The sequence below is a fragment of the Oncorhynchus mykiss genome, chromosome 23 (genome assembly GCF_013265735.2).
Source record: "Oncorhynchus mykiss isolate Arlee chromosome 23, USDA_OmykA_1.1, whole genome shotgun sequence".
Taxonomy (NCBI): domain Eukaryota; kingdom Metazoa; phylum Chordata; class Actinopteri; order Salmoniformes; family Salmonidae; genus Oncorhynchus; species Oncorhynchus mykiss.
The window spans coordinates 62,722,337-62,747,932 of NC_048587.1; the positions used below are offsets into that span (position 1 = coordinate 62,722,337).

At 46.1% G+C, this 25,596-nt stretch overlaps 1 protein-coding gene across 10 annotated transcripts in view; it reads left to right on the top strand.

Moving 5' to 3' along the window:
* LOC118936402 (WD repeat-containing and planar cell polarity effector protein fritz homolog) overlaps positions 1-25,596 on the top strand; it is a 184,788-nt gene that overhangs the window by 145,173 nt on the left and 14,019 nt on the right. For 6 of the 10 annotated variants that reach the window (XM_036961024.1, XM_036961019.1, XM_036961020.1 and 3 more), the window contains one exon: positions 7,263-7,377. The exons of the other annotated variants lie outside the window; for them this stretch is intronic. In XM_036961024.1, the coding sequence (XP_036816919.1) occupies positions 7,263-7,377 (115 nt within the window). The remainder of the gene's footprint in view (positions 1-7,262; positions 7,378-25,596) is intronic. 10 annotated transcript variants of the gene reach the window in all.

Genomic DNA, 25,596 nt, shown 5'->3' on the forward strand with positions numbered 1-25,596 from the left:
GTAAAACAAAACACTTTGGTGTGGGGCTAAATTGGAGAGGGACTAGGGCTGGGAGTTGGGTAAGAGTGTGTGTGTGTGTGTGTGTGTGTGTGTGTGTGTGTGTGTGTGTGTGTGTGTGTGTGTGTGTGTGTGTGTGTGTGTGTGTGTGTGTGTGTGTGTGTGTGTGTGTGTGTGTGTGTGTGTGTGTGTGTGTGTGTGTGTGTGTGTGTGTGAGAGAGAGAGTGTGAGAGAGTGTGTGTGTGTGTGGGGCAGGGGGAAGGAGGGTTCTCGTTAGCAGGAGTGTTTTGCATAATGGAGACGTTCTATAGTTCCCTAATTACTACCCTTTGATAATGAGACGATAATGTGACCAATCAGGTCAGTCCTTCCGTCGTCATCCACCCTCTTTTCTGATCTGACGGTTAATTAATGAATTAAGGAAGTAAATCTGATGTGTGGTATCTGAATCAGATGTAGAGGCTTTGTTCCTTAATGGGGCTCGTTTTGTTAGATATGGTGGGAGTTAGGAAACACACACACACACACACACTCTCACACAAACACACTCTCACACACACAGACACACACACACACTCTCTCTCACACACACACACACACACACACAGACACACTCTCACACACACAGACACACTCTCTCACAAACACAGACACACTCTCTCACACACACACACACAAACACACACACTTTCACAGAGTATGGCTCATGGTAGTAGGGATCACACTTCTCAAGCAGTAAGCTCATTGTTGTACTCCGATGGCTAATTAGCATTATTAAAATCTTAAGTCCTCAACGAACGCCTATCAGATTGAAGTGCTAGTCAAACACAGTTACGGATTACAGGTGTGTGTGTGTGTGTGTGTGTGCGTGCAACTGTGATGTCCGTGTTTTACACACAAAAATACAATGTTTGCATTTGTCCATGAGTAAATTCATTTTGAGGTTACTCAAATATCAGTCAATATCACTCTGTGTGTGTGTGTGTGTGTGTGTGTGTGTGTGTGTGTGTGTGTGTGTGTGTGTGTGTGTGTGTGTGTGTGTGTGTGTATATTGACTTGTCTCTAAGCTAAGCCTGTGTGTACCAGTCTGTCTGCTGTACTTCACTGTTATCCCGCTTGCTGTATTCATGTGGCTGTAACCCAAACATCAGTGGATATCGTCAGTCACTGGGCTCTTTACAGCTCTCCTCCAAAACAATACCCAAACACCAGGCCCCTTTATCTGTAGGGTTAGCCACGGCTCAACAAACGGCACCCTATTCCCTACGTAGTGCACCACTTTTGATCAAGGCCCTATGCGGACACCCATGCTACTCTGGTCAAAAGTAGTGCACTACATAGGGAATAGGGTGCTGCTTTTGGGGTCGCAGGCTAGCCGTGGCGTTTCAAAACTCTAAAGCTCTTATATAAATAAGATTAGCGGCGGTCCTGTGTCGTGTTCCAGCCTCTGGGAATAAGACGTGCAGCTAATATCTGATGGTTTTATGTGGAGTATTAGTGTTAGCCTCTCTTAGTGGCTATGGTTCTCCCTACCAGGGAGGGAGGGAGGGAGGGAGGGAGGGAGAGGGGGGAGGGAGGGAGGGAGGGAGGGAGGGAGGGAGGGAGGGAGGGAGGGAGGGAGGGAAGGAGATAGAGAGGAGGGGAGGGAGGAGGGAGGGAGGGAGGGAGAGATAGGGAGAGGGGGGAAGGAGGTCTCTCTCTCGCTCTCTCTCTCTCTCTCTCTCTCTCTCTCTCTCTCTCTCTCTCTCTCTCTCTCTCTCTCTCTCTCTCTCTCTCTCTCTCTCTCTCTCTCTCTCTCTCTCTCTCTCTCTCTCTCTCTCTCTCTCTCTCTCTCTCTCTCTCTCTCTCTCTCTCTCTCGCTCTGTTTGTTCTCCGTTAGGAAGCTGTGTCACACATATCTAATTGAAGCCGGTTCCTCATTCAACAGCTGCTGAATGTAGTGTTGTTGAGAGTCATCCTGAGAGCTCATTCATTCATTACACTCCTTTAGAGTTAGTTTGTAGCTGCGGAGGTTAGAAACGACAGTGTTATTATCCAATCTGTTTGCTCATTCAAAACGTTCAATTCGGGATCTCATACCCCCCTCTCCATTTTGTTCTCTGTCTTCCCTCCCCAAACATCTCTCTCCCTCTCTCTCTCTCTCTCCATTTTGTTCTCTGTCTTCCCTCCCCAAACATCTCTCTCCCTCTCTCTCTCTCTCTCCATTTTGTTCTCTGTCTTCCCTCCCCAAACATCTCTCTCCCTCTCTCTCTCTCTCTCCATTTTGTTCTCTGTCTTCCCTCCCCAAACATCTCTCTCCCTCTCTCTCTCTCTCTCCATTTTGTTCTCTGTCTTCCCTCCCCAAACATCTCTCTCCCTCTCTCTCTCTCTCTCCATTTTGTTCTCTGTCTTCCCTCCCCAAACATCTCTCTGTCTCTCTCTCTCTCTCTCTCTCTCTCTCTCCATTTTGTTCTCTGTCTTCCCTCCCCAAACATCTCTCTCCCTCTCTCTCTCTCTCTCCATTTTGTTCTCTGTCTTCCCTCCCCAAACATCTCTCTCCCTCTCTCTCTCTCTCTCCATTTTGTTCTCTGTCTTCCCTCCCCAAACATCTCTCTGTCTCTCTCTCTCTCTCTCTCTCTCTCTCTCCATTTTGTTCTCTGTCTTCCCTCCCCAAACATCTCTCTGTCTCTCTCTCTCTCTCTCTCTCTCTCTCTCCATTTTGTTCTCTGTCTTCCCTCCCCAAACATCTCTCTGTCTCTCTCTCTCTCTCTCTCTCTCTCTCTCTCCATTTTGTTCTCTGTCTTCCCTCCCCAAACATCTCTCTGTCTCTCTCTCTCTCTCTCTCCATTTTGTTCTCTGTCTTCCCTCCCCAAACATCTCTCTCCCTCTCTCTCTCTCTCTCCATTTTGTTCTCTGTCTTCCCTCCCCAAACATCTCTCTCCCTCTCTCTCTCTCTCTCCATTTTGTTCTCTGTCTTCCCTCCCCAAACATCTCTCTGTCTCTCTCTCTCTCTCTCTCTCTCTCTCTCCATTTTGTTCTCTGTCTTCCCTCCCCAAACATCTCTCTGTCTCTCTCTCTCTCTCTCTCTCTCTCTCTCCATTTTGTTCTCTGTCTTCCCTCCCCAAACATCTCTCTGTCTCTCTCTCTCTCTCTCTCTCTCTCCATTTTGTTCTCTGTCTTCCCTCCCCAAACATCTCTCTCCCTCTCTCTCTCTCTCTCCATTTTGTTCTCTGTCTTCCCTCCCCAAACATCTCTCTCCCTCTCTCTCTCTCTCTCCATTTTGTTCTCTGTCTTCCCTCCCCAAACATCTCTCTCCCTCTCTCTCTCTCTCTCTCTCTCTCTCTCTCTCTCCATTTTGTTCTCTGTCTTCCCTCCCCAAACATCTCTCTCTCTCTCTCTCTCTCTCTCCATTTTGTTCTCTGTCTTCCCTCCCCAAACATCTCTCTCTCTCTCTCTCTCTCTCTCCATTTTGTTCTCTGTCTTCCCTCCCCAAACATCTCTCTCTCTCTCTCTCTCTCTCTCCATTTTGTTCTCTGTCTTCCCTCCCCAAACATCTCTCTCTCTCTCTCTCTCTCTCTCCATTTTGTTCTCTGTCTTCCCTCCCCAAACATCTCTCTCCCTCTCTTCTCTTTGAACCTATGATCATCCTCTCATCCCCTGTTTCTTTCTCTCGGAGCACAAAAGGATGATGGAGGATGACAATGTGTGCATCAGGCTCTCAGGGTATAGGGAGACAGACAGACAGACAGACAGACTCTCAGGGTCTAGAGGTGTATAGAGACAGACTGACAGACAAACATACAGACAGGGTCTTGGGGTATATAGAGACAGACTGACAGACAAACATACAGACAGACAGACAGGGTCTTGGGGTATATAGAGACAGACAGGCTCTGAGACAGGGTATGTGTCCCAAATGGCCCCTATTACCTATATAGTGCACTACTATTGACCAGGGCCCTATTACCTATATAGTGCACTACTATTGACCAGGGCCCTATTACCTATATAGTGCACTACTATTGACCAGGGCCCTATTACCTATATAGTGCACTACTATTGACCAGGGCCCTATTACCTATATAGTGCACTACTATTGACTAGGGCTCTATTACCTATATAGTGCACTACTATTGACCAGGGCCCTATTACCTATATAGTGCACTACTATTGACCAGGGCTCTATTACCTATATAGTGCACTACTATTGACCAGGGCCCTATTACCTATATAGTGCACTACTATTGACCAGGGCCCTATTGCCTATATAGTGCACTACTATTGGCCAGGGCTCTATTACCTATATAGTGCACTACTATTGACCAGGGCCCTATTACCTATATAGTGCACTACTATTGACCAGGGCTCTATTACCTATATAGTGCACTACTATTGACCAGGGCCCTATTACCTATATAGTGCACTACTATTGACCAGGGCCCTATTACCTATATAGTGCACTACTATTGACCAGGGCTCTATTACCTATATATTGCACTACTATTGACTAGGGCTCTATTACCTACAGTTGAAGTCAGAAGTTTACATACACTTAGGTAAAACTTGTTTTTCAACCACTCCACACATTTCTTGTTAAAACAAACTATAGTTTTGGTCAAGTTGGTTAGGACATCTACTTTGTGCATGGCACAAGTAATTTATCCAACAATTGTGTACAGACAGATTATTTCACTTATAATTCACTGTTTCACAATTCCAGTGGGTCAGAAGTTCACATACATTAAGTTGACTGTGCCTTTAAACAGCTTGGAAAATTCCAGAAAGTGATGTCATGGCTTTAGAAACTTCTGATAGGCTAATTGACATAATTTGAGTCAATTGGAGGTGTACCTGTGAATGTATTTCAAGCCTTACCTTCATACTAAGTGCCTCTTTGCTTGACATCATGGGAAAATCAAAAGAAATCAGCCAAGACCTCAGAAAATAAATTGTAGACCTCCACAAGTCTGGTTCATCCTTGGGATCAATTTCCAAACTCCTGAAGGTACCACCTTCATCTGTACAAACAATAGTACGCAAGTATAAACACCATGGGACCACGCAGCCGCCATACCGCTCAGGAAGGAGACACGTTCTGTCTCCTAGAGATGAACGTACTTTGGTGCGAAAAGTGCAAATCAATCCCAGAACAACAGCAAAGGACCTTGTGAAGATGCTGTAGGAAACAGGTACAAAAGTATCTTTATCCACAGTAAAGCGAGTCCTATATCGACACAACCTGAAAGACCGCTCAGCAAGGAAGAAGCCACTGCTCCAAAACCGCCATAAAAAAGCCAGACTACGGTTTGCAACTGCACATGGGAACAAAGATTGTACTTTTTGTAGAAATGTCCTCTGGTCTGATGAAACAAAAATAGAACTGTTTGGCCATAATGCCCATCATTATGTTTGGAGGAAGAAGGGGGAGGCTTGCAAGCTGAAGAACACCATCCCAAACGTGAAGCACGGGGGTGGCAGCATCATGTTGTGGGGGTGCTTTGCTGCAGGAGGGACTGGTGCACTTCACAAAATAAATGGCATCATGAGGAAGGACAATTATGTGGATATATTGAAGCAACATCTCAAGACATCAGTTAAAGCTTGGTCGTGAATGGGTCTTCCAAATGGACAATGACCCCAAGCATACTTCTAAAGTTGTGGCAAAATGGCTTAAGGACAACAAAGTCAAGGTATTGGAGTGGCCACCACAAAGTCCTGACCTCAATCCTATAGAAAATGTGTGGCAGAACTGAAAAAGCGTGTGTGAGCAAGGAGGCCTACAAACCTGACTCAGTTACACCAGATCTGTCAGGAGGAATGGGCCAAAATTCACCCAACTTATTGTGGGAAGCTTGTGGAAGGCTACCCGAAATGTTTAACCCAAGTTAAACCATTTAAAGGCAATGCTACCAAATACTAATTGAGTGTGTATGTAAACTTCTGACCCACTGGGAATGTGTTGAAAGGAAGCTGAAATAAATCATTCTCCCTACTATTATTCTGACATTTTACGTTCTTAAAATGAAGTGGTGACCCCAACTGACCTAAGACAGGGAATTTCTCATTTCAGCAATTGTGTAAAACTGAGTTTAAATGTATTTGGCTAAGGTGTATGTAAACTTCCCACTTCAACTGTATATAGTGCACTACTTGTGACCCATAGGGCCCTGGTCAAATATAGTAAATATGGTGCTGTATGGGATGCACTTCACCTATGAACCAGGCCTGAGGGAGGGTTAGAGAGGGGTAGGAAGGGTATGAGGGTTAGAGAGGGGTTGGGTGGTTAGAGAGGGGTAAGGAGGGTTAGAGAGGGGTCGAGAGGATTAGAGAGGGGTAAGGAGGGTTAGAGAGGGGTACGAGGGTTAGAGAGGGGTAGGAGGGTTAGAAAGGGGTAGGAGGGTTAGAGAGGGGTAGGAGGGTTAGAGAGGGGTAAGGAGGGTTAGAGAGGAGTAGGAGGGTTAGAGAGGGGTAGGAGTGTTAGAGAGGGGGTCGGAGCGGTAGAGGGGGTAGAGAGGGTAGAGAGGAGAGTTATGAACCTCAACTGAGTGACCCTCCAACCGTATTTACTGTGTAGAGGGGACCATAGCTTTCTGGCCCCTCGTATTTAAAATAGTTTAGTCTCAACTGAGTGACCCTCCAACCGTATTTACTTACAGTATTGTCCTCTTTATTGAGATGAGGCTGACAGAAAGGACACACACTGAGTCTCCATGTTGTCTTGCTCTGATACTGTAATAAGCTTGGATGGATCTTATTTTCTCCCTAACAGAGAAATACTAGACTTTCTGAAAGGTGAGCCTTCCCTTGTCGCATCGCGTCTCCTCCGACTTCTAAAAACACGCCGGGCGTGGAGATAACATCCCTTCCCCCGAGTTCAAACCCAAACCGGCGAGGGCGATGGTTTGAAACCGTCAGAGGGGCATTTCATATTTCATAATTTCATCCAACCGCTCTCCCTCTCTCTCTCTCTCTCTCTCTCTCTCTCTCTCTCTCTGTCTCTCTCTCTCTCTCTCTCTCTCGCTCTCTCTCTCTCTCTCTCTCGCTCTCTCTCTCTCTCTCTCTCTTCTTGATGTCAAACTTCAAACACGTCATTTTATCTGTTTCTCCCCTTCTTCCTCACTGATGATTTTTTTTCAAAACACTCTCCTCTCCTCCCTCTCTCCTCCCCTCCCTCTCTCCTCCCCTCCCTCTCTCCTCCACTCCCTCTCTCATTGTCATTGGAGCCTAGATTCATTTTAGATTAAAAAAAAAAAAAAAGTGGTTTTATTTCCTGTTTACCTTCAAAGGATCTCCATTATGTGGCGTGGGATAAGGGAGAGGTGGTTCTGGCAGAAGTGGCCCAGAGGAAGGCTAATGAAATCCATGCTGAAGAAGGAGTAACGACCACGTTGGGAAACCACGGTAAGAACATGTATCAAATCTGGATCCAATAAATGAAAGAAAAGAGGAGAAGGAACCAAATGTAATGGAGACACCACTGGAGACACCACTGGAGACACCACTGTAGACACCACTGGAGACACCACTGGAGACACCACTGTAGACACCACTGTAGACACCACTGTAGACACCACTGTAGACACCACTGGAGACACCACTGGAGACACCACTGTAGACACCACTGTAGACACCACTGGAGACACCACTGGAGACACCACTGGAGACACCACTGTAGACACCACTTGTCTTTTATAATGGAGACACCACTGTAGACACCACTTGTCTTTTATAATGGAGACACCACTGTAGACACCACTGTAGACACCACTGTAGACACCACTTGTCTTTTATAATGGAGACACCACTGTAGACACCACTTGTCTTTTATAATGGAGACACCACTGTAGACACCACTTGTCTTTTATAATGGAGACACCACTGTAGACACCACTTGTCTTTTATAATGGAGACACCACTGTAGACACCACTTGTCTTTTATAATGGAGACACCACTGTAGACACCACTGTAGACACCACTGTAGACACCACTTGTCTTTTATAATGGAGACACCACTGTAGACACCACTTGTCTTTTATAATGGAGACACCACTGTAGACACCACTTGTCTTTTATAATGGAGACACCACTGTAGACACCACTTGTCTTTTATAATGGAGACACCACTGTAGACACCACTTGTCTTTTATAATGGAGACACCACTGTAGACACCACTTGTCTTTTATAATGTAGACACCACTGTAGACACCACTGTAGACCCCACTGTAGACACCACTGTAGACACCACTTGTATTTTATAATGGAGACCACTGGAGACACCACTTGTCTTTTATAATGGAGACACCACTGTAGACACCGCTTGTCTTTTATAATGGAGACACCACTGTAGACACCACTTGTCTTTTATAATGGATACACCACTGTAGACACCACCTGTCTTTTATAATGGAGACACCACTGTAGACACCACTGTAGACACCACTGTAGACACCACTGTAGACACCACTTGTCTTTTATAATGGAGAACACTGGAGACACCACTTGTCTTTTATAATGGAGACACCACTGTAGACACCACTGTAGACACCACTGTAGACACCACTTGTCTTTTATAATGTAGACACCACTGTAGACACCACTGTAGACACCACTGTAGACACCACTTGTCTTTTATAATGGAGACCACTGGAGACACCACTTGTGTTTTATAATGGAGACACCACTGTAGACACCACTTGTCTTTTATAATGGAGACACCACTGTAGACACCACTTGTGTTTTATAATGGAGACACCACTGTAGACACCACTTGTCTTTTATAATGGAGACACCACTGTAGACACCACTGTAGACACCACTGTAGACACCACTGTAGACACCACTTGTCTTTTATAATGGAGACCACTGGAGACACCACTTGTCTTTTATAATGGAGACACCACTGTAGACACCACTTGTCTTTTATAATGGAGACACCACTGTAGACACCACTTGTCTTTTATAATGGAGACACCACTGGAGACACCACTTGTCTTTTATAATGGAGACACCACTGTAGACACCACTTGTCTTTTATAATGGAGACACCACTGGAGACACCACTTGTCTTTTATAATGGAGACACCACTGTAGACACCACTGTAGACACCACTGTAGACACCACTGTAGACACCACTTGTCTTTTATAATGGAGACCACTGGAGACACCACTTGTCTTTTATAATGGAGACGCCACTGTAGACACCACTTGTCTTTTATAATGGAGACACCACTGTAGACACCACTTGTCTTTTATAATGGAGACACCACTGTAGACACCACTGTAGACACCACTGTAGACACCACTTGTCTTTTATAATGGAGACCACTGGAGACACCACTTGTCTTTTATAATGGAGACACCACTGTAGACACCACTTGTCTTTTATAATGGAGACACCACTGTAGACACCACTTGTCTTTTATAATGGAGCCACCACTGTAGACACCACTTGTCTTTTAAAATGGAGACACCACTTGTCTTTTATAATGGAGACACCACTTGTCTTTTATAATGGAGACACCACTTGTCTTTTATAATGGAGACACCACTGTAGACACCACTTGTCTTTTATAATGGAGACACCACTGTAGACACCGCTTGTCTTTTGTAAGAAATATGGAATTTATATTTTAAGATTACATTTAGGCTCACTTAATACCTGCTATTATAATTGGTTAATGGTGTTTGGTGCTGGAAAAACTGTACGGAATCTTTATCAAATGAAAGAAAGATGTACATTACAGTCTCCCTGGTGCTTCTGGTGCTGGAAAACTCCAGAATGTGTTTTAAGGTGTGTTTTGGTGCTGGAAAACTCCAGAATGTGTTTTAAGGTGTGTTTTGGTGCTGAAAACTCCAGAATGTGTTTTAAGGTGTGTTTTGGTGCTGAAAACTCCAGAATGTGTTTTAAGGTGTGTTTTGGTGCTGAAAACTCCAGAATGTGTTTTAAGGTGTGTTTTGGTGCTGGAAACTCCATCAAATGTTGGTATAATTATGGGTCTAAACCGAGTTATTCCAGAATGTGTTTAAAGTGTGTTTTGGTGGTTCCTGAGGGGGAGGAAAGATGTTGAAGGGCCAGTTTTCTCAACTCCAGGCTGCCTTGCCCTTTGACACACACTCAGCACATACCAGAGGGGATCAGTCTGGGCTGTTGATTACACACACACAGAAACACGCACACACACACACACAGGGAGAGAAATGTTAACCCACACCACAGAGGTTTCCAGGGCCCAGGGCTGTGAAAGAAACATTCAAATGAGCAAGCAAGTCAACAGTCCTTCACCACCTCTTAAAACACACCGCAAGGTGTGTGTGTGTGTGTGTTTGTTTGTGCTCATAGACAAGCAAATGAGGCCATCAAGGTATTTAACTCCACACAAGGAGGTCAAAACCTGAGGCTGTGTGTTTTAGTGTGTGTGTGAGATTGAGAATGTATGCGTGCTCCGTACACACACACACACTCCCGCCCTCCTCTTAAGCCCTCTAATTATGTCCTCGATGATTTCCCTGTTTCACCTGGAGCGCATCCTACCCTTGGACAGTGAGAGAGACGGAGGGAGGGAGGAGAGGAGGGGGGGGTGGAGGAGAGGAGATGGGGGAGGGAGGAGAGGGGGAGGGAGGGAGGAGAGGGGGAGGGAGGGAGGGAGGAGAGGGGGATGCAGGAGAGGGAGGGGGAGGAGAGGAGAGGGGGATGGAGGAGAGAGGGAGGGGAATGGAGGAGAGGAGAGGGGGAGGGAGGAGAGGAGAGGGGGATGGAGGAGAGGAGAGGGGAATGGAGCAGAGGAGAGGGGAATGGAGCAGAGGAGAGGGGGATGGAGGAGAGGAGGGAGGGAGGGATGAGAGGAGAGGGGGATGGAGGAGAGGGGGATGGAGGAGAGGAGAGGAGAGGAGAGGAGAGGAGAGGGGGATGGTGGAGGAGGGAAATGAATTAAAAGAGAAGCACTTTACTGATGTTGATGTTTCAAATGTTGCCAATTAGATGGGATTGTGTTGGTCTCTCCCTCTCTCTTCATCCCTCTCTTTCTCCTCTTGTCTCTCGTCTCTCTTTCTCTCTCTTCATCCCTCTCTTTCTCCTCCTCTCTCTTTTTCTCTCTCCATCCCTCTGTCTCCCACTGCCTCTCACTCTTTCCTCCCTCTTTCTTTCTTTCTCTTGGGGGAGACTGTCCTTCCACCCAGGCTTGTCTTCAACGCACCACCGCCTCAATTGGCCCGTGTGTGTGTGTGTGTGTGTGTGTGTGTGTGTGTGTGTGTGTGTGTGTGTGTGTGTGTGTGTGTGTGTGTGTGTGTGTGTGTGTGTGTGTGTGTGTGTGTGTGTGTGTGTGTGTGTGTGTGTGTGTGTGTCAGGGTTGTTGGAGATCATGCAGACGGAGCATATTAACAGAGCAGTGTCCCGATCGATGTGTGTGTGTCAGGGTTATTGTTGATCACATACATAAATAGCCACAAGCAGACAGAGCATATTAACAGAGGTAAGAAACAAAATGGTCCGATCAATGTGTGTGTCCTGGAGATCACACTCTTCTGTATGTTAACAGAGCTTGGAGCCCAGGTCATTAATACACAATGAAGACAGACCAGACTCTGGTTCTAATGAACACAACTGGTGTCCAGACAGACCAGACTCTGGTTCTAATGAACAGAACTGGTGTCCAGACAGACCAGGCTCTGGTTCTAATGAACAGAACCGGTCTCCAGACAGACCAGACTCTGGTTCTAATGAACACAACTGGTGTCCAGACAGACCAGACTCTGGTTCTAATGAACAGAACTGGTCTCCAGACAGACCAGACTCTGGTTCTAATGAACAGAACCGGTGTCCAGACAGACCAGACTCTGGTTCTAATGAACAGAACCGGTGTCCAGACAGACCAGACTCTAGTTCTAATGAACAGAACTTGTGTCCAGACAGACCAGACTCTGGTTCTAATGAACATAACTTGTGTCCAGACAGACCAGACTCTGGTTCTAATGAACACAACTGGTGTCCAGACAGACCAGATTCTGGTTCCAATGAACAGAACCAATCTCCAGACAGACCAAATTCTGGTTCTAATGAACAGAACCGGTGTCCAGACAGACCAGACTCTGGTTCCAATGAACAGAACCGGTGGCCAGACAGACCAGACTCTGGTTCCAATGAACAGAACCGGTGGCCAGACAGACCAGACTCTGGTTCTAATGAACTAGTTCCTTTACACCCCAACACACCACAATACCCCTGGTCTGGCTCGCACACGTCTCACACTGTCAGACAGGCCTACACCTTCCAAGGACAGATAAACGCGCACACCAACGTACATAAACACACACAACAACTTACATAAACACACACACCAACTTACATAAACACACACACCAACTTACATAAACACACAAACACACACTTTCATGAGCACACACACACACACACACTTTCATGAGCACACAAATGTAAACATGATGACAATCGTAGAAACACATCAAATATTGATATGCAGTGATGTAGTCAAGTCTCTAATCCTCCAGTCCTAGAGTCCCAAGTCCCTAGTGTTCCAGACCATGTCCTAGAGTCCCAAGTCCCGAGTGTTCCAGTCCATGTCCTAGAGTCCCAAGTCCCTAGTGTTCCAGTCCATGTCCTAGAGTCCCAAGTCCCTAGTGTTCCAGTCCATGTCCTAGAGTCTCTAGTGTTCCAATACATGTCCTAGAGTCTCTAGTGTTCCAGTCCATGTCCTAGAGTCTCTAGTGTTCCAGTTCATGTCCTAGAGTCCCAAGTCCCTAGTGTTCCAGTCCATGTCCTAGAGTCCCAAGTCCCTAGTGTTCCAGACCATGTCCTAGAGTCCCAAGTCCCTAGTGTTCCAGTCCATGTCCTAGAGTCCCAAGTCCCTGGTGTTCCAGTCCATGTCCTAGAGTCCCAAGTCCCTAGTGTTCCAGTCCATGTCCTAGAGTCCCAAGTCCCTAGTGTTCCAGTCCATGTCCTAGAGTCTCTAGTGTTCAAGTCCATGTCCTAGAGTCTCTAGTGTTCCAGTCCATGTCCTAGAGTCTCTAGTGTTCCAGTTCATGTCCTAGAGTCTCTAGTGTTCCAGTCCATGTCCTAGAGTCTCTAGTGTTCCAGTTCATGTCCTAGAGTCTCTAGTGTTCCAGTTCATGTCCCAGAGTCTCTAGTGTTCCAGTTCATGTCCTAGAGTCTCTAGTGTTCCAGTTCATGTCCTAGAGTCTCTAGTGTTCCAGTCCATGTCCTAGAGTCTCTAGTGTTCCAGTCCATGTCCTAGAGTCTCTAGTGTTCCAGTTCATGTCCTAGAGTCTCTAGTGTTCCAGTTCATGTCCTAGAGTCCCAAGTCCCTAGGGTTCCAGTCCATGTCCTATAGTCTCTAGTGTTCCAGTCCATGTCCTAGAGTCTCTAGTGTTCCAGTCCATGTCCTAGAGTCCCAAGTCCCTAGGGTTCCATTCCATGTCCTATAGTCTCTAGTGTTCCAGTTCATGTCCTATAGTCTCTAGTGTTCCAGTCCAAGTCCCTAGTGTTCCAGTCCATGTCCTAGAGTCTCTAGTGTTCCAGTCCATGTCCTAGAGTCTCTAGTGTTCCAGTTCATGTCCTAGAGTCTCTAGTGTTCCAGTTCATGTCCTAGATTCTCTAGTGTTCCAGTTCATGTCCTAAAGTCTCTAGTGTTCCAGTTCATGTCGTAGAGTCCCAAGTCCCTAGGGTTCCAGTCCAAGTCCCTAGGGTTCCAGTCCAAGTCCCTAGTGTTCCAGTCCAAGTCTGAGTCCTGTATACTGGAGTCCTAAGTCAAGTCACGCGGCCCTTGGTAGGCTAAAAACTACTGTCCAACAATGTTTTAAGCTACTTTTCATGATGTAGAGGCTCGCTGATTTACAGTGTTGCACGTTAGTAGAGCTAGCATAGCTAAAAGAACAATTCCTCTTGCCGCTAAATGGTGGACAAATAGCATCATGAATCAATCTGTTATTTCCAGGATAATGCCACTGCAGGTAGAATTCTGTCAGTCACCTGCCACAAAGATCACAGCAGGCAAAGTTCAGCTTGGAACGTTGACAAGGTTAAAAGGGAAAAACGTTCAAATTCTGTTAGTGCATAAATTGTAAGCAATTTGACAAAATGAACCCATTCTACCCATACAATGGAGACGTGATTGTTGAATTTGTGTGAAGTGGTCCTGATCTTGTCAGTTTCCCTATAATCTTAATCAACAATATAGCCAAAGTTTAGCTTTTTTAGTATGCGCAACAAGCTGGGCGCAGTGGGCCCCGAATGGGTGGAGAGATGAGCAGGTGCAAAACGGTTTGCCACGGTGTACAACTAATGAATACACACCAGGTTGTTTCATTTGGTTGTAGTTGCTATTCATCCATAGCTCTATTCTTTCCCTCTACCACTAAATGCTGGGCGAAATATATATCATCATGAATCTTTCAGCATAATGTCACTGCAGGTAGAAATCATTCTCAGTCAATCACCTGCATTCGTATGCCACAAAGACCCACAGCAGGTAAAGTTCTGCTTGAAGATACTGTTCAAATGACCTTTTAGTGCATAAATTGTATCAATTTGACTAAAATGACCCATTCTCTATGCATACAATGGAACTGATTGTTGAATTTTTGTGAAGTAGTCCGGATACACATTTGTCTTATGTACCTAACCTTATGGTTGACCTGAATGACATCTGTTATATACCTAACCTTATGGTTGACCTGAATGACATCTGTTATATACCTAACCTTATGGTTGACCTGAATAACATCTGTTATATACCTAACCTTATGGTTGACCTGAATGACATCTATCTGTTATATACCTAACCTTATGGTTGACCTGAATGACATCTGTCTGTTATATACCTAACCTTATGGTTGACCTGAATGACATCTGTCTGTTATGTACCTAACCTGTTATATAGTCTATAATACACTCTTAATGACACCTGTCTGATATGTAGTCTATAATACATTCTTAATGACCTGATATGTAGTCTATAATACACTCTTAATGATATCTGCCTGTTATATAGTCTATAATACACTCTTAATGACATCTGTTATGTAATCTATAATACACGCTTAATGACATCTGTTATGTAATCTATAATACACTCTTAATGACATCTGTCTGTTATATACCTAACCTTATGGTTGACCTTAATGACATCTGTTATGTAGTCTATAATACACTCTTAGTGACATCTGTTAAATAGTCTATAATACACTCTTAATGACCTGTTATATAGTCTATAATACATTCTTAATGGCACCTGTCTGATATGTAGTCTATAATACACTCTTAATGACACCTGTCTGATATGTAGTCTATAATACATTCTTAATGACATCTGTCTGATATATAGTCTATAATACACTCTTAATGACATCTGTTATATAGTCTATAATGCACTCTTAATGACATCTGTTATATAGTCTATAATACACTCTAATGACATCTGTTATATAGTCTATAATACACTCTTAATGACATATGTAATATAGTCTATAATACACTCTTAATGACATCTGTTATATAGTCTATAATGCACTCTTAATGACATCTGTTATATAGTCTATAATACACTCTTAATGACATCTGTAATATAGTCTATAATACACTCTTAATGACATCTGTTATATAGTCTATAATACACTCTTAATGACACCTGTCTGATATGTAGTCTATAATACACTCTTAATGACATCTGTCTGATATGTAGTCTATAATACACTCTTAATGACATCTGTTATATAGTCTATAATACACTCTTAATGACATCTGTTATGTAGTCTATAATACATTCTTAATGACACCTGTCTGATATGTAGTCTATAATACTCAAGTCTTCCCTCTCTTCTCCAACTGTAAACCCCTTGACAGAGCTATCAGAGCCTCTCTCCTGGCTTTAAACACACACACTGACACACACACACACACACACACACACACACACACACACACACACACACACACACACTGACAAGGCTTTGCAGCCCTTTCTGTGTGGGTGGAAATCGTTTCTACACATCTGGCTGACAAGTGTGTTGATTTGGTTAGATACTCCATTGTGAGAGGGGGACTAGCGAACGAGTGCGAGGGAAGATTCCTTTCTTTCTTCGAGCGTTCAGCGTTTAGCCAAGAAGAGAAGCCAACTCGCACGTCTCTTCTCCCTCCTCTCCTCCTCTCCTGTTTCTCCCACACAATGGCTGGTGTAGCTGCAGGATCTTTCTCTGTGGTGAAGAGTGGAGGTTTATCTCTCCTCCTCCTCTCCCTGATCCTCTCCTCCTCTCTTACCTCTCTCTCGTCTTGGTTGTCTCGCATCAGGGAAAAGCCTGTTAACTGCAGTGTGTTCCTCTCCTCCCTGTCCCTCTGACTCCTTCTCCTCTCTCTCTCTCTTTTTCTCTGTCTCTCCCCTTCTCACTGTCTCTTTCTTTCTCTCTCTCTGTCTCTTTCTCTCTCTATTGCTCGACTCAATTTCTCTCTATATCAAACCCTCTATCTATCTGTTGACACAGATGTGTAACCTCTTTGTGTGTGTGTGTGTGTGTGTGTGTGTGTGTGTGTGTGTGTGTGTGTGCGTGCACGCGTCAGATGAGCCACAGTCCACACTTAGAGGGACTTAGAGGGAGGAACGGGATGTGGTTCCACACTAGGGGACAGACAGACAGGACGAGGATGGACTGACCCAATGGACAGACAACAGGACCAAGTTCACAGGACAGACAGACAGGACGGAGATGGGCTGACCCAATGGACAGCCAACATGACCTAGTTCACAGGACAGACAGACAGGACAAGGATGGACCGACCCAATGGACAGACATCAGGACCTAGATCACAGGACAGACAGACAGACAGACAGACAGACAGGACGAGGATGGACCGACCCAATGGACAGCCAACAGGACCTAGTTCACAGGACAGACAGACAGACAGGACGAGGATGGACCGACCCAATGGACAGCCAACAGGACCTAGTTCACAGGACAGACAGACAAACAGGACGAGGATGGACCGACCCAATGGACAGCCAACAGGACCTAGTTCACAGGACAGACAGACAGACAGGACGAGGATGAACCGACCCAATGGACAGCCAACAGGACCTAGTTCACAGGACAGACAGACAGACAGGACGAGGATGGACCGACCCAATGGACAGCCAACAGGACCTAGTTCACAGGACAGACAGACAGACAGGACGAGGATGAACCGACCTAATGGACAGCCAACAGGACCTAGTTCACAGGACAGACAGACAGACAGGACGAGGATGGACCGACCCAATGGACAGCCAACAGGACCTAGTTCACAGGACAGACAGGACGAGGATGGACCGACCCAATGGACAGCCAACAGGACCTAGTTCACAGGACAGACAGACAGACAGGACGAGGATGGACCGACCCAATGGACAGCCAACAGGACCTAGTTCACAGGACAGACAGACAGACAACAGGGTCTAGCTCACAGGACAGAGAGACAGACAGGATGAGACTGGACAGACAACAGGGTATAGCTCACAGACAGACAGACAGGAGGAGGATGGACCGACCAATGGACAGACATCAGGGCCTAGCTCACAGAATAGACAGACAGACAGACAGACAGACAGGACGAGGCTGGACAGACCAATGGACAGACAACATGGCCTAGCTCACAGGACAGACAGACAGACAGACAGACAGACAGACAGACAGACAGACAGGAGGAGGATGGACCGATCAATGGACAGACATCAGGGTCCTAGCTCACAGAATAGACAGACAGACAGACAGACAGACAGACAGACAGACAGACAGGACGAGGCTGGACAGACCAATGGACAGACAACATGGCCTAGCTCACAGGACAGACAGACAGACGGACGGACGGACGGACGGACGGACGGACAATGGGGCCTAGCTCACAGAACAGACAGACATACAGGAGGAGGATGGAACGACTAATGGACAGACAACAGGGCCAACGGGGTCTAGCTCACAGAACAGACAGACAGACGGGAGGACGATGGACCGACTAATGGACAGACAACAGGGCCAACGGGGTCTAGCTCCCAGGACAGACAGACTGGCATCATGGTGTGTGTGTCTGCATCTGTCTGCGCGTGTGCGTCTGTATGAATGTGTGCTTCTGCGTGCGTGCTTGTGTGTGTGCGTCTGTGTGTGTGCGTGCTCACTTTAGTATTTAAGGCATTCTATTTCGTACACATGCATCTACAGTGCCTTCAGAAAGTATTCACACCCCTTGAGTTTGTCAGGATTCAAACAGAAACAGAATGGAGCGGAGAACAAGATCCTAGAGGACAACCTGGTTCAGTCTGGAGACGAAGCACAGGATCCTAGAGGACAACCTGGTTCAGTCTGGAGATGAAGCACAGGATCCTAGAGGACAACCTGGTTCAGTGTGGAGATGAAGCACAGGATCCTAGAGGACAACCTGGTTCAGTCTGGAGATGAAGAACAGGATCCTAGAGGACAACCTGGTTCAGTCTGGAGATGAAGAACAGGATCCTAGAGGACAACCTGGTTCAGTCTGGAGATGAAGCACAGGATCCTAGAGGACAACCTGGTTCAGTCTGGAGATGAAGCACAGGATCCTAGAGGACAACCTGGTTCAGTCTGGAGACGAAGCACAGGATCGTAGAGGACAACCTGGTTCAGTCTGGAGATGAAGAACAGGATCCTAGAGGACAACCTGGTTCAGTCTGCTTTCTACCAGACACTGGGAGATGAAGCACAGGCAAGATCCTAGAGGACAACCTGGTTCAGTCTGCTTTCTACCAGACACTGGGAGATGAAGCACAGGCAAGATCCTAGAGGACAACCTGGTTCAGTCTGCTTTCTACCAGACACTGAGAGATGAATTCACTTTTCAGCAAAACAATAATCTCTTCTACAAAGTATTGACTCAGGGGTGTGAATACATATGTAAATGAGATATTTCTGAATTTAATTTTCAATCAATTTGCAAAAAAATCTAAAAACATGTTTTCACTTTGTCATTATGGGGTACTGTGTGTTGGTGAAAAATAAAATCTATTTCATCCATTTTAAATTCAGCCTGTAACACAACAAAAATGTGGACTAGGTACCTTTCTGAAGGCAGGTACGTGTCTCAACGCTGTCATTGTCTCAGGACGTGTGTTGGGACATGTAGTGGTGGGACATGTGTTGTTGGGACATGTAGTGGTGGGACATGTGTTGTTGGGACATGTAAGGGTGGGACATATGTTGTTGGGACATGTGTTGTTGGGACATGTGTTGTTGAGACGTGTTGGTGGGACATGTGGTGGTGGGACATGTCTTGTTGAGACGTGTTGGTGGGACATGTGTTGTTGAGACGTGTTGGTGGGACATGTGTTGTTGAGACGTGTTGTTGGGACATGTGTTGTTGAGATGTGTTTGTGGGACATGTGTTGTTGAGACGTGTTGGTGGGACATGTGGTGGTGGGACATGTGTTGTTGAGACGTGTTGGTGGGACATGTGGGGGTGGGACATGTGTTGGTGGGACATGTGTTGTTGGGACATGTGTTGTTGGGACATGTGTTGGTGGGACATGTGTTGGTGGGACATGTGTTGTTGGGACATGTGTTGGTGGGACATGTGTTGTTGGGACATGTGTTGGTGGGACATGTGTTGTTGGGACATGTGTTGGTGGGACATGTGTTGGTGGGACATGTGTTGTTGGGACATGTGTTGGTGGGACATGTGTTGTTGGGACATGTGTTGTTGGGACATGTGTTGTTGGGACATGTGGTGGTGGGACATGTGGTGGTGGGACATGTGTTGTTGGGACATGTGGGGGTGGGACATGTGTTGTTGGGACATGTGTTGGTGGGATGTGTTGTTGGGACATGTGGGGGTGGGACATGTAGTGGTGGGACATTATTTACACTACTGGTCATGTGTTGTTGGGACATGTGTGGGTGGGACATGTGTTGTTGGGACATGTGTTCTTGAGACGTGTTGGTGGGACATGTGGGGGTGGGACATGTAGTGGTGGGACATTATTTACACTACTGGTCAAAAGTTTTAGAACACTTACTCATTCCAAGGTTTTTCTTAATTTTTACTATTTTCTACATTGTATATTAATAGTGAAGACATCAAAGCTATGAAATAACACATATGGAATCATGTAGTAACCAAAAAAGTGTTAAACAAATCTAAATATATTTTAGATTTGAGATTCTTCAAATAGCCACCCTTTGCCTTGATGACAGCTTTGCACACTCTTCGCATTCTCTCAACCAGCTTCACCTGGAATGCTTTTCCAACAGTAGTGAAAGAGTTCCCACATATATGCTGAGCACTTGTTGGCTGCTTTTTCTTAAGTCTGCGGTCCGACTCATACCAAACCATCTCAATTTGGTTGAGGTCGGGGGATTGTGGAGGCCAGGTCATCTGATGCAGCACTCCATCACTCTCCTTCTTGGTCAAATAGCCCTTACATAGCCAGGAGGTGTGTTCTGGGTCATTGTCCTGTTGAAAACCAAATGATAGTCCCACTATGCGTAGCCATGCTGGTTAAGTGTGCCTTGAATTCTAAATAAATCACAGACATTGTCACCAGCCAAGCACCCCAACACCATAACACCACCTCCTCCATGCTTCACGGTGGGAAATACACATGTGGAGATCATCCGTTCACCCACACCGCATCTCACAAAGACACGGCGGTTGGAACCAAAAATCTCCAATTTGGACTCATCAAACCAAAGGACAAATTTCCACCAGTCTAATGTCCATTGCTCGTGTTTCTTGGCCCAAGCAAGTCTCTTCTTCTTACTGGTGTCCTTTAGTAGTGATTTCTTTGCAGCAATTCGACCATTAAGGCCTGATTCACACAGTCTCCTCTGAACAGTTGATGTTGAGATGTGTCTGTTATTTGAACTCTGTGAAGCATTTATTTGGGCTGCAATTTCTGAGGTGCAGTTAACTCTAATGAACGTATCTTCTGCAGCAGAGGTGACTCTGGGTCTTCCTTTCCTGTGGCGGTCCTCATGAGAGCCAGTTTCATCATAGCTCTTGATGGTTTTTGCGACAGCCCTTGAAGAAACTTTCAAAGTTCTTGAAATATTCTGTATTGACTGACCTTCATGTCTTAAAGTAATGACGGACTGTTGTTTCTCTTTGCTTATTTGAGCTGTTCTTGCCATAATATGGACTTGGTCTTTTACCAAATAGGGCTATCTTCTGTATACCCTCCCTACCTTGTCACATCACAACTGACTGGCTCAAATGCATTAAGAAGGAAAGAAGTTCCACAAATGTAGTGGAACTGGTCTGTAGTGGACCGGAGACATTGAGACAGTCCATCACTAAGTCTGTAGTGGACCGGAGACATTGAGACAGTCCATCACTAAGTCTGTAGTGGACCGGAGACATTCAAAAGACACATTAAAGCCCCATTTTGCCTCTCAAACCGCTCCATCTCCGTTCTCTAGAGCAGAGGCATCATCTCTGTGTTTAGGAACAACACACTCACAAACATGAAAGACTCAATGAAACGGTTTGACTAAAGGAGAGGAGGAGAGGGGAAGGAAGAGGGTCATGTTTATAGTTCACCCCAACTAACATATTGAGTATTTATGTGAATTTGAATATTAGATTAAAATCGCAGGAAAAAAACACTTTTATCCCTTATAGGCTTTTCATGGCTGTTTGACTGTATCACTCATGACTCTGTCGTTTCCCCTCCTCCTCATTCTCCTATTCTCTCATTTCCTCTCCTCTTTTTGTCCTGTGCTCCCGCCATCCATTTCAAAATCCCCTCGTATTGGCCAATTTAAACAGACAGACCCAGGAGAGAGGGCGCGAGAGAGAGAGCAAGAGAAAGAGAAAGAGCAAGAGAGAGCGAGAGAGCAAGAGAGTGAGAGAGAGAGAGCAAGAGAGGGAGAGGGAGAGAGCAAGAGAGTGAGAGAGAGAGCAAGAGAGAGAGAGAGAGAGCAAGAGAAAGAGAGAGGGCAAGAGAGAGAGTTAGAGAGAGAGTGAGGAAGAGAGTGAGAGTGAGAGAGAGAGAGCAAGAGAGAGTTAGAGAGAGAGCAAGAGAAAGAGAGAGGGCAAGAGAGCAAGAGAAAGAGAGTGAGGAAGAGAGTGAGAGAGAGAGAGCAAGAGAAAGAGAGAGAGAGTGAGAGAGAGAGCAAGAGAGTGAGAGAAAGAGCAAGAGAGAGAGTGAGAGAGAGAGAGCAAGAGAGTGAGAGCGAGAGAGCAAGAGAGTGAGAGAGAGCAAGAGAAAGAGCGAGAGAGTGAGAGAGAGAGCAAGAGAAAGAGCGAGAGAGTGAGAGAGCAAGAGAGTGAGAGCAAGAGAGTGAGAGAGAGAGCAAGAGAAAGAGCGAGAGAGAGAGAGCAAGAGAAAGAGCGAGAGAGTGAGAGAGAGCAAGAGAAAGAGAGTGAGAGAGAGAGAGCAAGAGAACGAGAGTGAGAGAGAGAGAGAGAGCGAGAGAAAGAGAGTGAGAGAGAGAGCAAGAGAAAGAGAGTGAGCGAGAGAGAGAGAGTAAGAGAAAGAGAGTGAGAGTGAGAGAGAGAGAGCAAGAGTGAGAGAGAGAGAGAGAGAGTGAGAGAGAGCAAGAGAAAGAGAAAGATAGTGAGAGAGAGAGAGAGAAAGAGTGAGAGAGCAAGAGAAAGAGAGTGAGCGAGAGAGAGAGAGTAAGAGAAAGAGAGTGAGAGTGAGAGAGAGAGAGCAAGAGTGAGAGAGAGAGAGAGAGAGTGAGAGAGAGCAAGAGAAAGAGAAAGATAGTGAGAGAGAGAGAGAGAAAGAGTGAGAGAGCAAGAGAAAGAGAGTGAGAGTGAGAGAGAGAGCAAGAGAGTGAGAGAGAGAGAAAGAGTGAGAGAGAGCAAGAGAAAGAGAGTGAGAGTGAGAGAGAGAGAGCAAGAGAGCAAGAGCGAGTGAGACAGGGGTGGACTGACATAAGCTCTTTTTAAAACAGAAAGAAGTAAAGAGGGTCAGGGTGATTAGGCAGTGGTCTATTCCCAGGTTCTCCCCTGGTCTATTCCCAGGTTCTCCCCTGGACTATAACCAGGTACTCCCCTGGTCTATACCCAGGTTCTCCCCTGGTCTAAACCCAGGTTCTCCCCTGGACTATACCCAGGTTCTCCCCTGGTCTATTCCCAGGTTCTCCCCTGGTCTATACCCAGGTTCTCCCCTGGACTATAACCAGGTACTCCCCTGGTCTATACCCAGGTTCTCCCCTGGACTATACCCAGGTTCTCCCCTGGTCTATACCCAGGTTCTCCCCTGGACTATACCCAGGTTCTACCCTGGTCTATACCCAGGTTCTCCCCTGGTCTATACCCAGGTTCTCCCCTGGTCTATACCCAGGTTCTCCCCTGGACTATACCCAGGTTCTCCCCTGGTCTATACCCAGGTTCTCCCCTGGACTATACCCAGGTTCTCCCCTGGTATATTCCCAGGTTCTCCCCTGGTCTATACCCAGGTTCTCCCCTGGTCTATACCCAGGTACTCCCCTGGTCTATACCCAGGTTCTCCCCTGGTCTATACCCAGGTTCTCCCCTGGTCTATACCCAGGTTCTCCCCTGGTCTATTCCCAAGTTCTCCCCTGGTCTATTCCCAGGTTCTCCCCTGGTCTATACCCAGGTACTCCCCTGGTCTATTCCCAGGTTCTCCCCTGGACTATACCCAGGTTCTCCCCTGGACTATACCCAGGTTCTCCCCTGGACAGCTGACACTGCCTAAGACACACAGATCAAGATACCTCCCCAAACATCATAACTACAGAGAGAGGAGAGAAGAGGCCATCCATTTCCATCATAACTACAGAGATGAGAGAAGAGGCCATCCATTTCCATCATAACTACAGAGAGAGGAGAGAAGAGGCCATCCATTTCCATCATAACTACAGAGAGAGGAGAGAAGAGGCCATCCATTTCCATCATAACTACAGAGAGAGGAGAGAAGAGGCCATCCATTTCCATCATAACTACAGAGAGAGGAGAGAAGAGGCCATCCATTTCCCTCATAACTACAGAGAGAGGAGAGAAGAGGCCATCCATTTCCATCATAACTACAGAGATGAGAGAAGAGGCCATCCATTTCCATCATAACTACAGAGAGAGGAGAGAAGAGGCCATCCATTTCCCTCATAACTACAGAGAGGAGAGAAGAGGCCATCCATTTCCCTCATAACTACAGAGAGAGGAGAGAAGAGGCCATCCATTTCCATCATAACTACAGAGAGGAGAGAAGAGGCCATCCATTTCCCTCATAACTACAGAGAGGAGAGAAGAGGCCATCCATTTCCCTCATAACTACAGAGAGAGGAGAGAAGAGGCCATCCATTTCCATCATAACTACAGAGAGAGGAGAGAAGAGGCCATCCATTTCCCTCATAACTACAGAGAGAGGAGAGAAGAGGCCATCCATTTCCATCATAACTACAGAGAGAGGAGAGAAGAGGCCATCCATTTCCATCATAACTACAGAGAGAGGAGAGAAGAGGCCATCCATTTCCCTCATAACTACAGAGAGAGGAGAGAAGAGGCCATCCATTTCCCTCATAACTACAGAGAGAGGAGAGAAGAGGCCATCCATTTCCCTCATAACTACAGAGAGAGGAGAGAAGAGGCCATCCATTTCCATCATAACTACAGAGAGAGGAGAGAAGAGGCCATCCATTTCCCTCATAACTACAGAGAGGAGAGAAGAGGCCATCCATTTCCATCATAACTACAGAGAGAGGAGAGAAGAGGCCATCCATTTCCATCATAACTACAGAGATGAGAGAAGAGGCCATCCATTTCCATCATAACTACAGAGAGAGGAGAGGAGAGGCCATCCATTTCCATCATAACTACAGAGATGAGAGAAGAGGCCATCCATTTCCATCATAACTACAGAGAGAGGAGAGAAGAGGCCATCCATTTCCCTCATAACTACAGAGAGAGGAGAGAAGAGGCCATCCATTTCCCTCATAACTACAGAGAGAGGAGAGGAGAGGCCATCCATTTCCATCATAACTACAGAGAGGAGAGAAGAGGCCATCCATTTCCATCATAACTACAGAGAGAGGAGAGAAGAGGCCATCCATTTCCCTCATAACTACAGAGAGAGGAGAGAAGAGGCCATCCATTTCCATCATAACTACAGAGAGAGGAGAGAAGAGGCCATCCATTTCCATCATAACTACAGAGATGAGAGAAGAGGCCATCCATTTCCATCATAACTACAGAGATGAGAGAAGAGGCCATCCATTTCCATCATAACTACAGAGAGGAGAGAAGAGGCCATCCATTTCCATCATAACTACAGAGATGAGAGAAGAGGCCATCCATTTCCATCATAACTACAGAGAGAGGAGAGAAGAGGCCATCCATTTCCATCATAACTACAGAGAGAGGAGAGAAGAGGCCATCCATTTCCATCATAACTACAGAGAGAGGAGAAGAGGCCATCCATTTCCATCATAACTACAGAGAGAGGAGAGAAGAGGCCATCCATTTCCATCATAACTACAGAGAGAGGAGAGAAGAGGCCATCCATTTCCCTCATAACTACAGAGAGAGGAGAGAAGAGGCCATCCATTTCCCTCATAACTACAGAGAGAGGAGAGAAGAGGCCATCCATTTCCATCATAACTACAGAGAGAGGAGAGAAGAGGCCATCCATTTCCCTCATAACTACA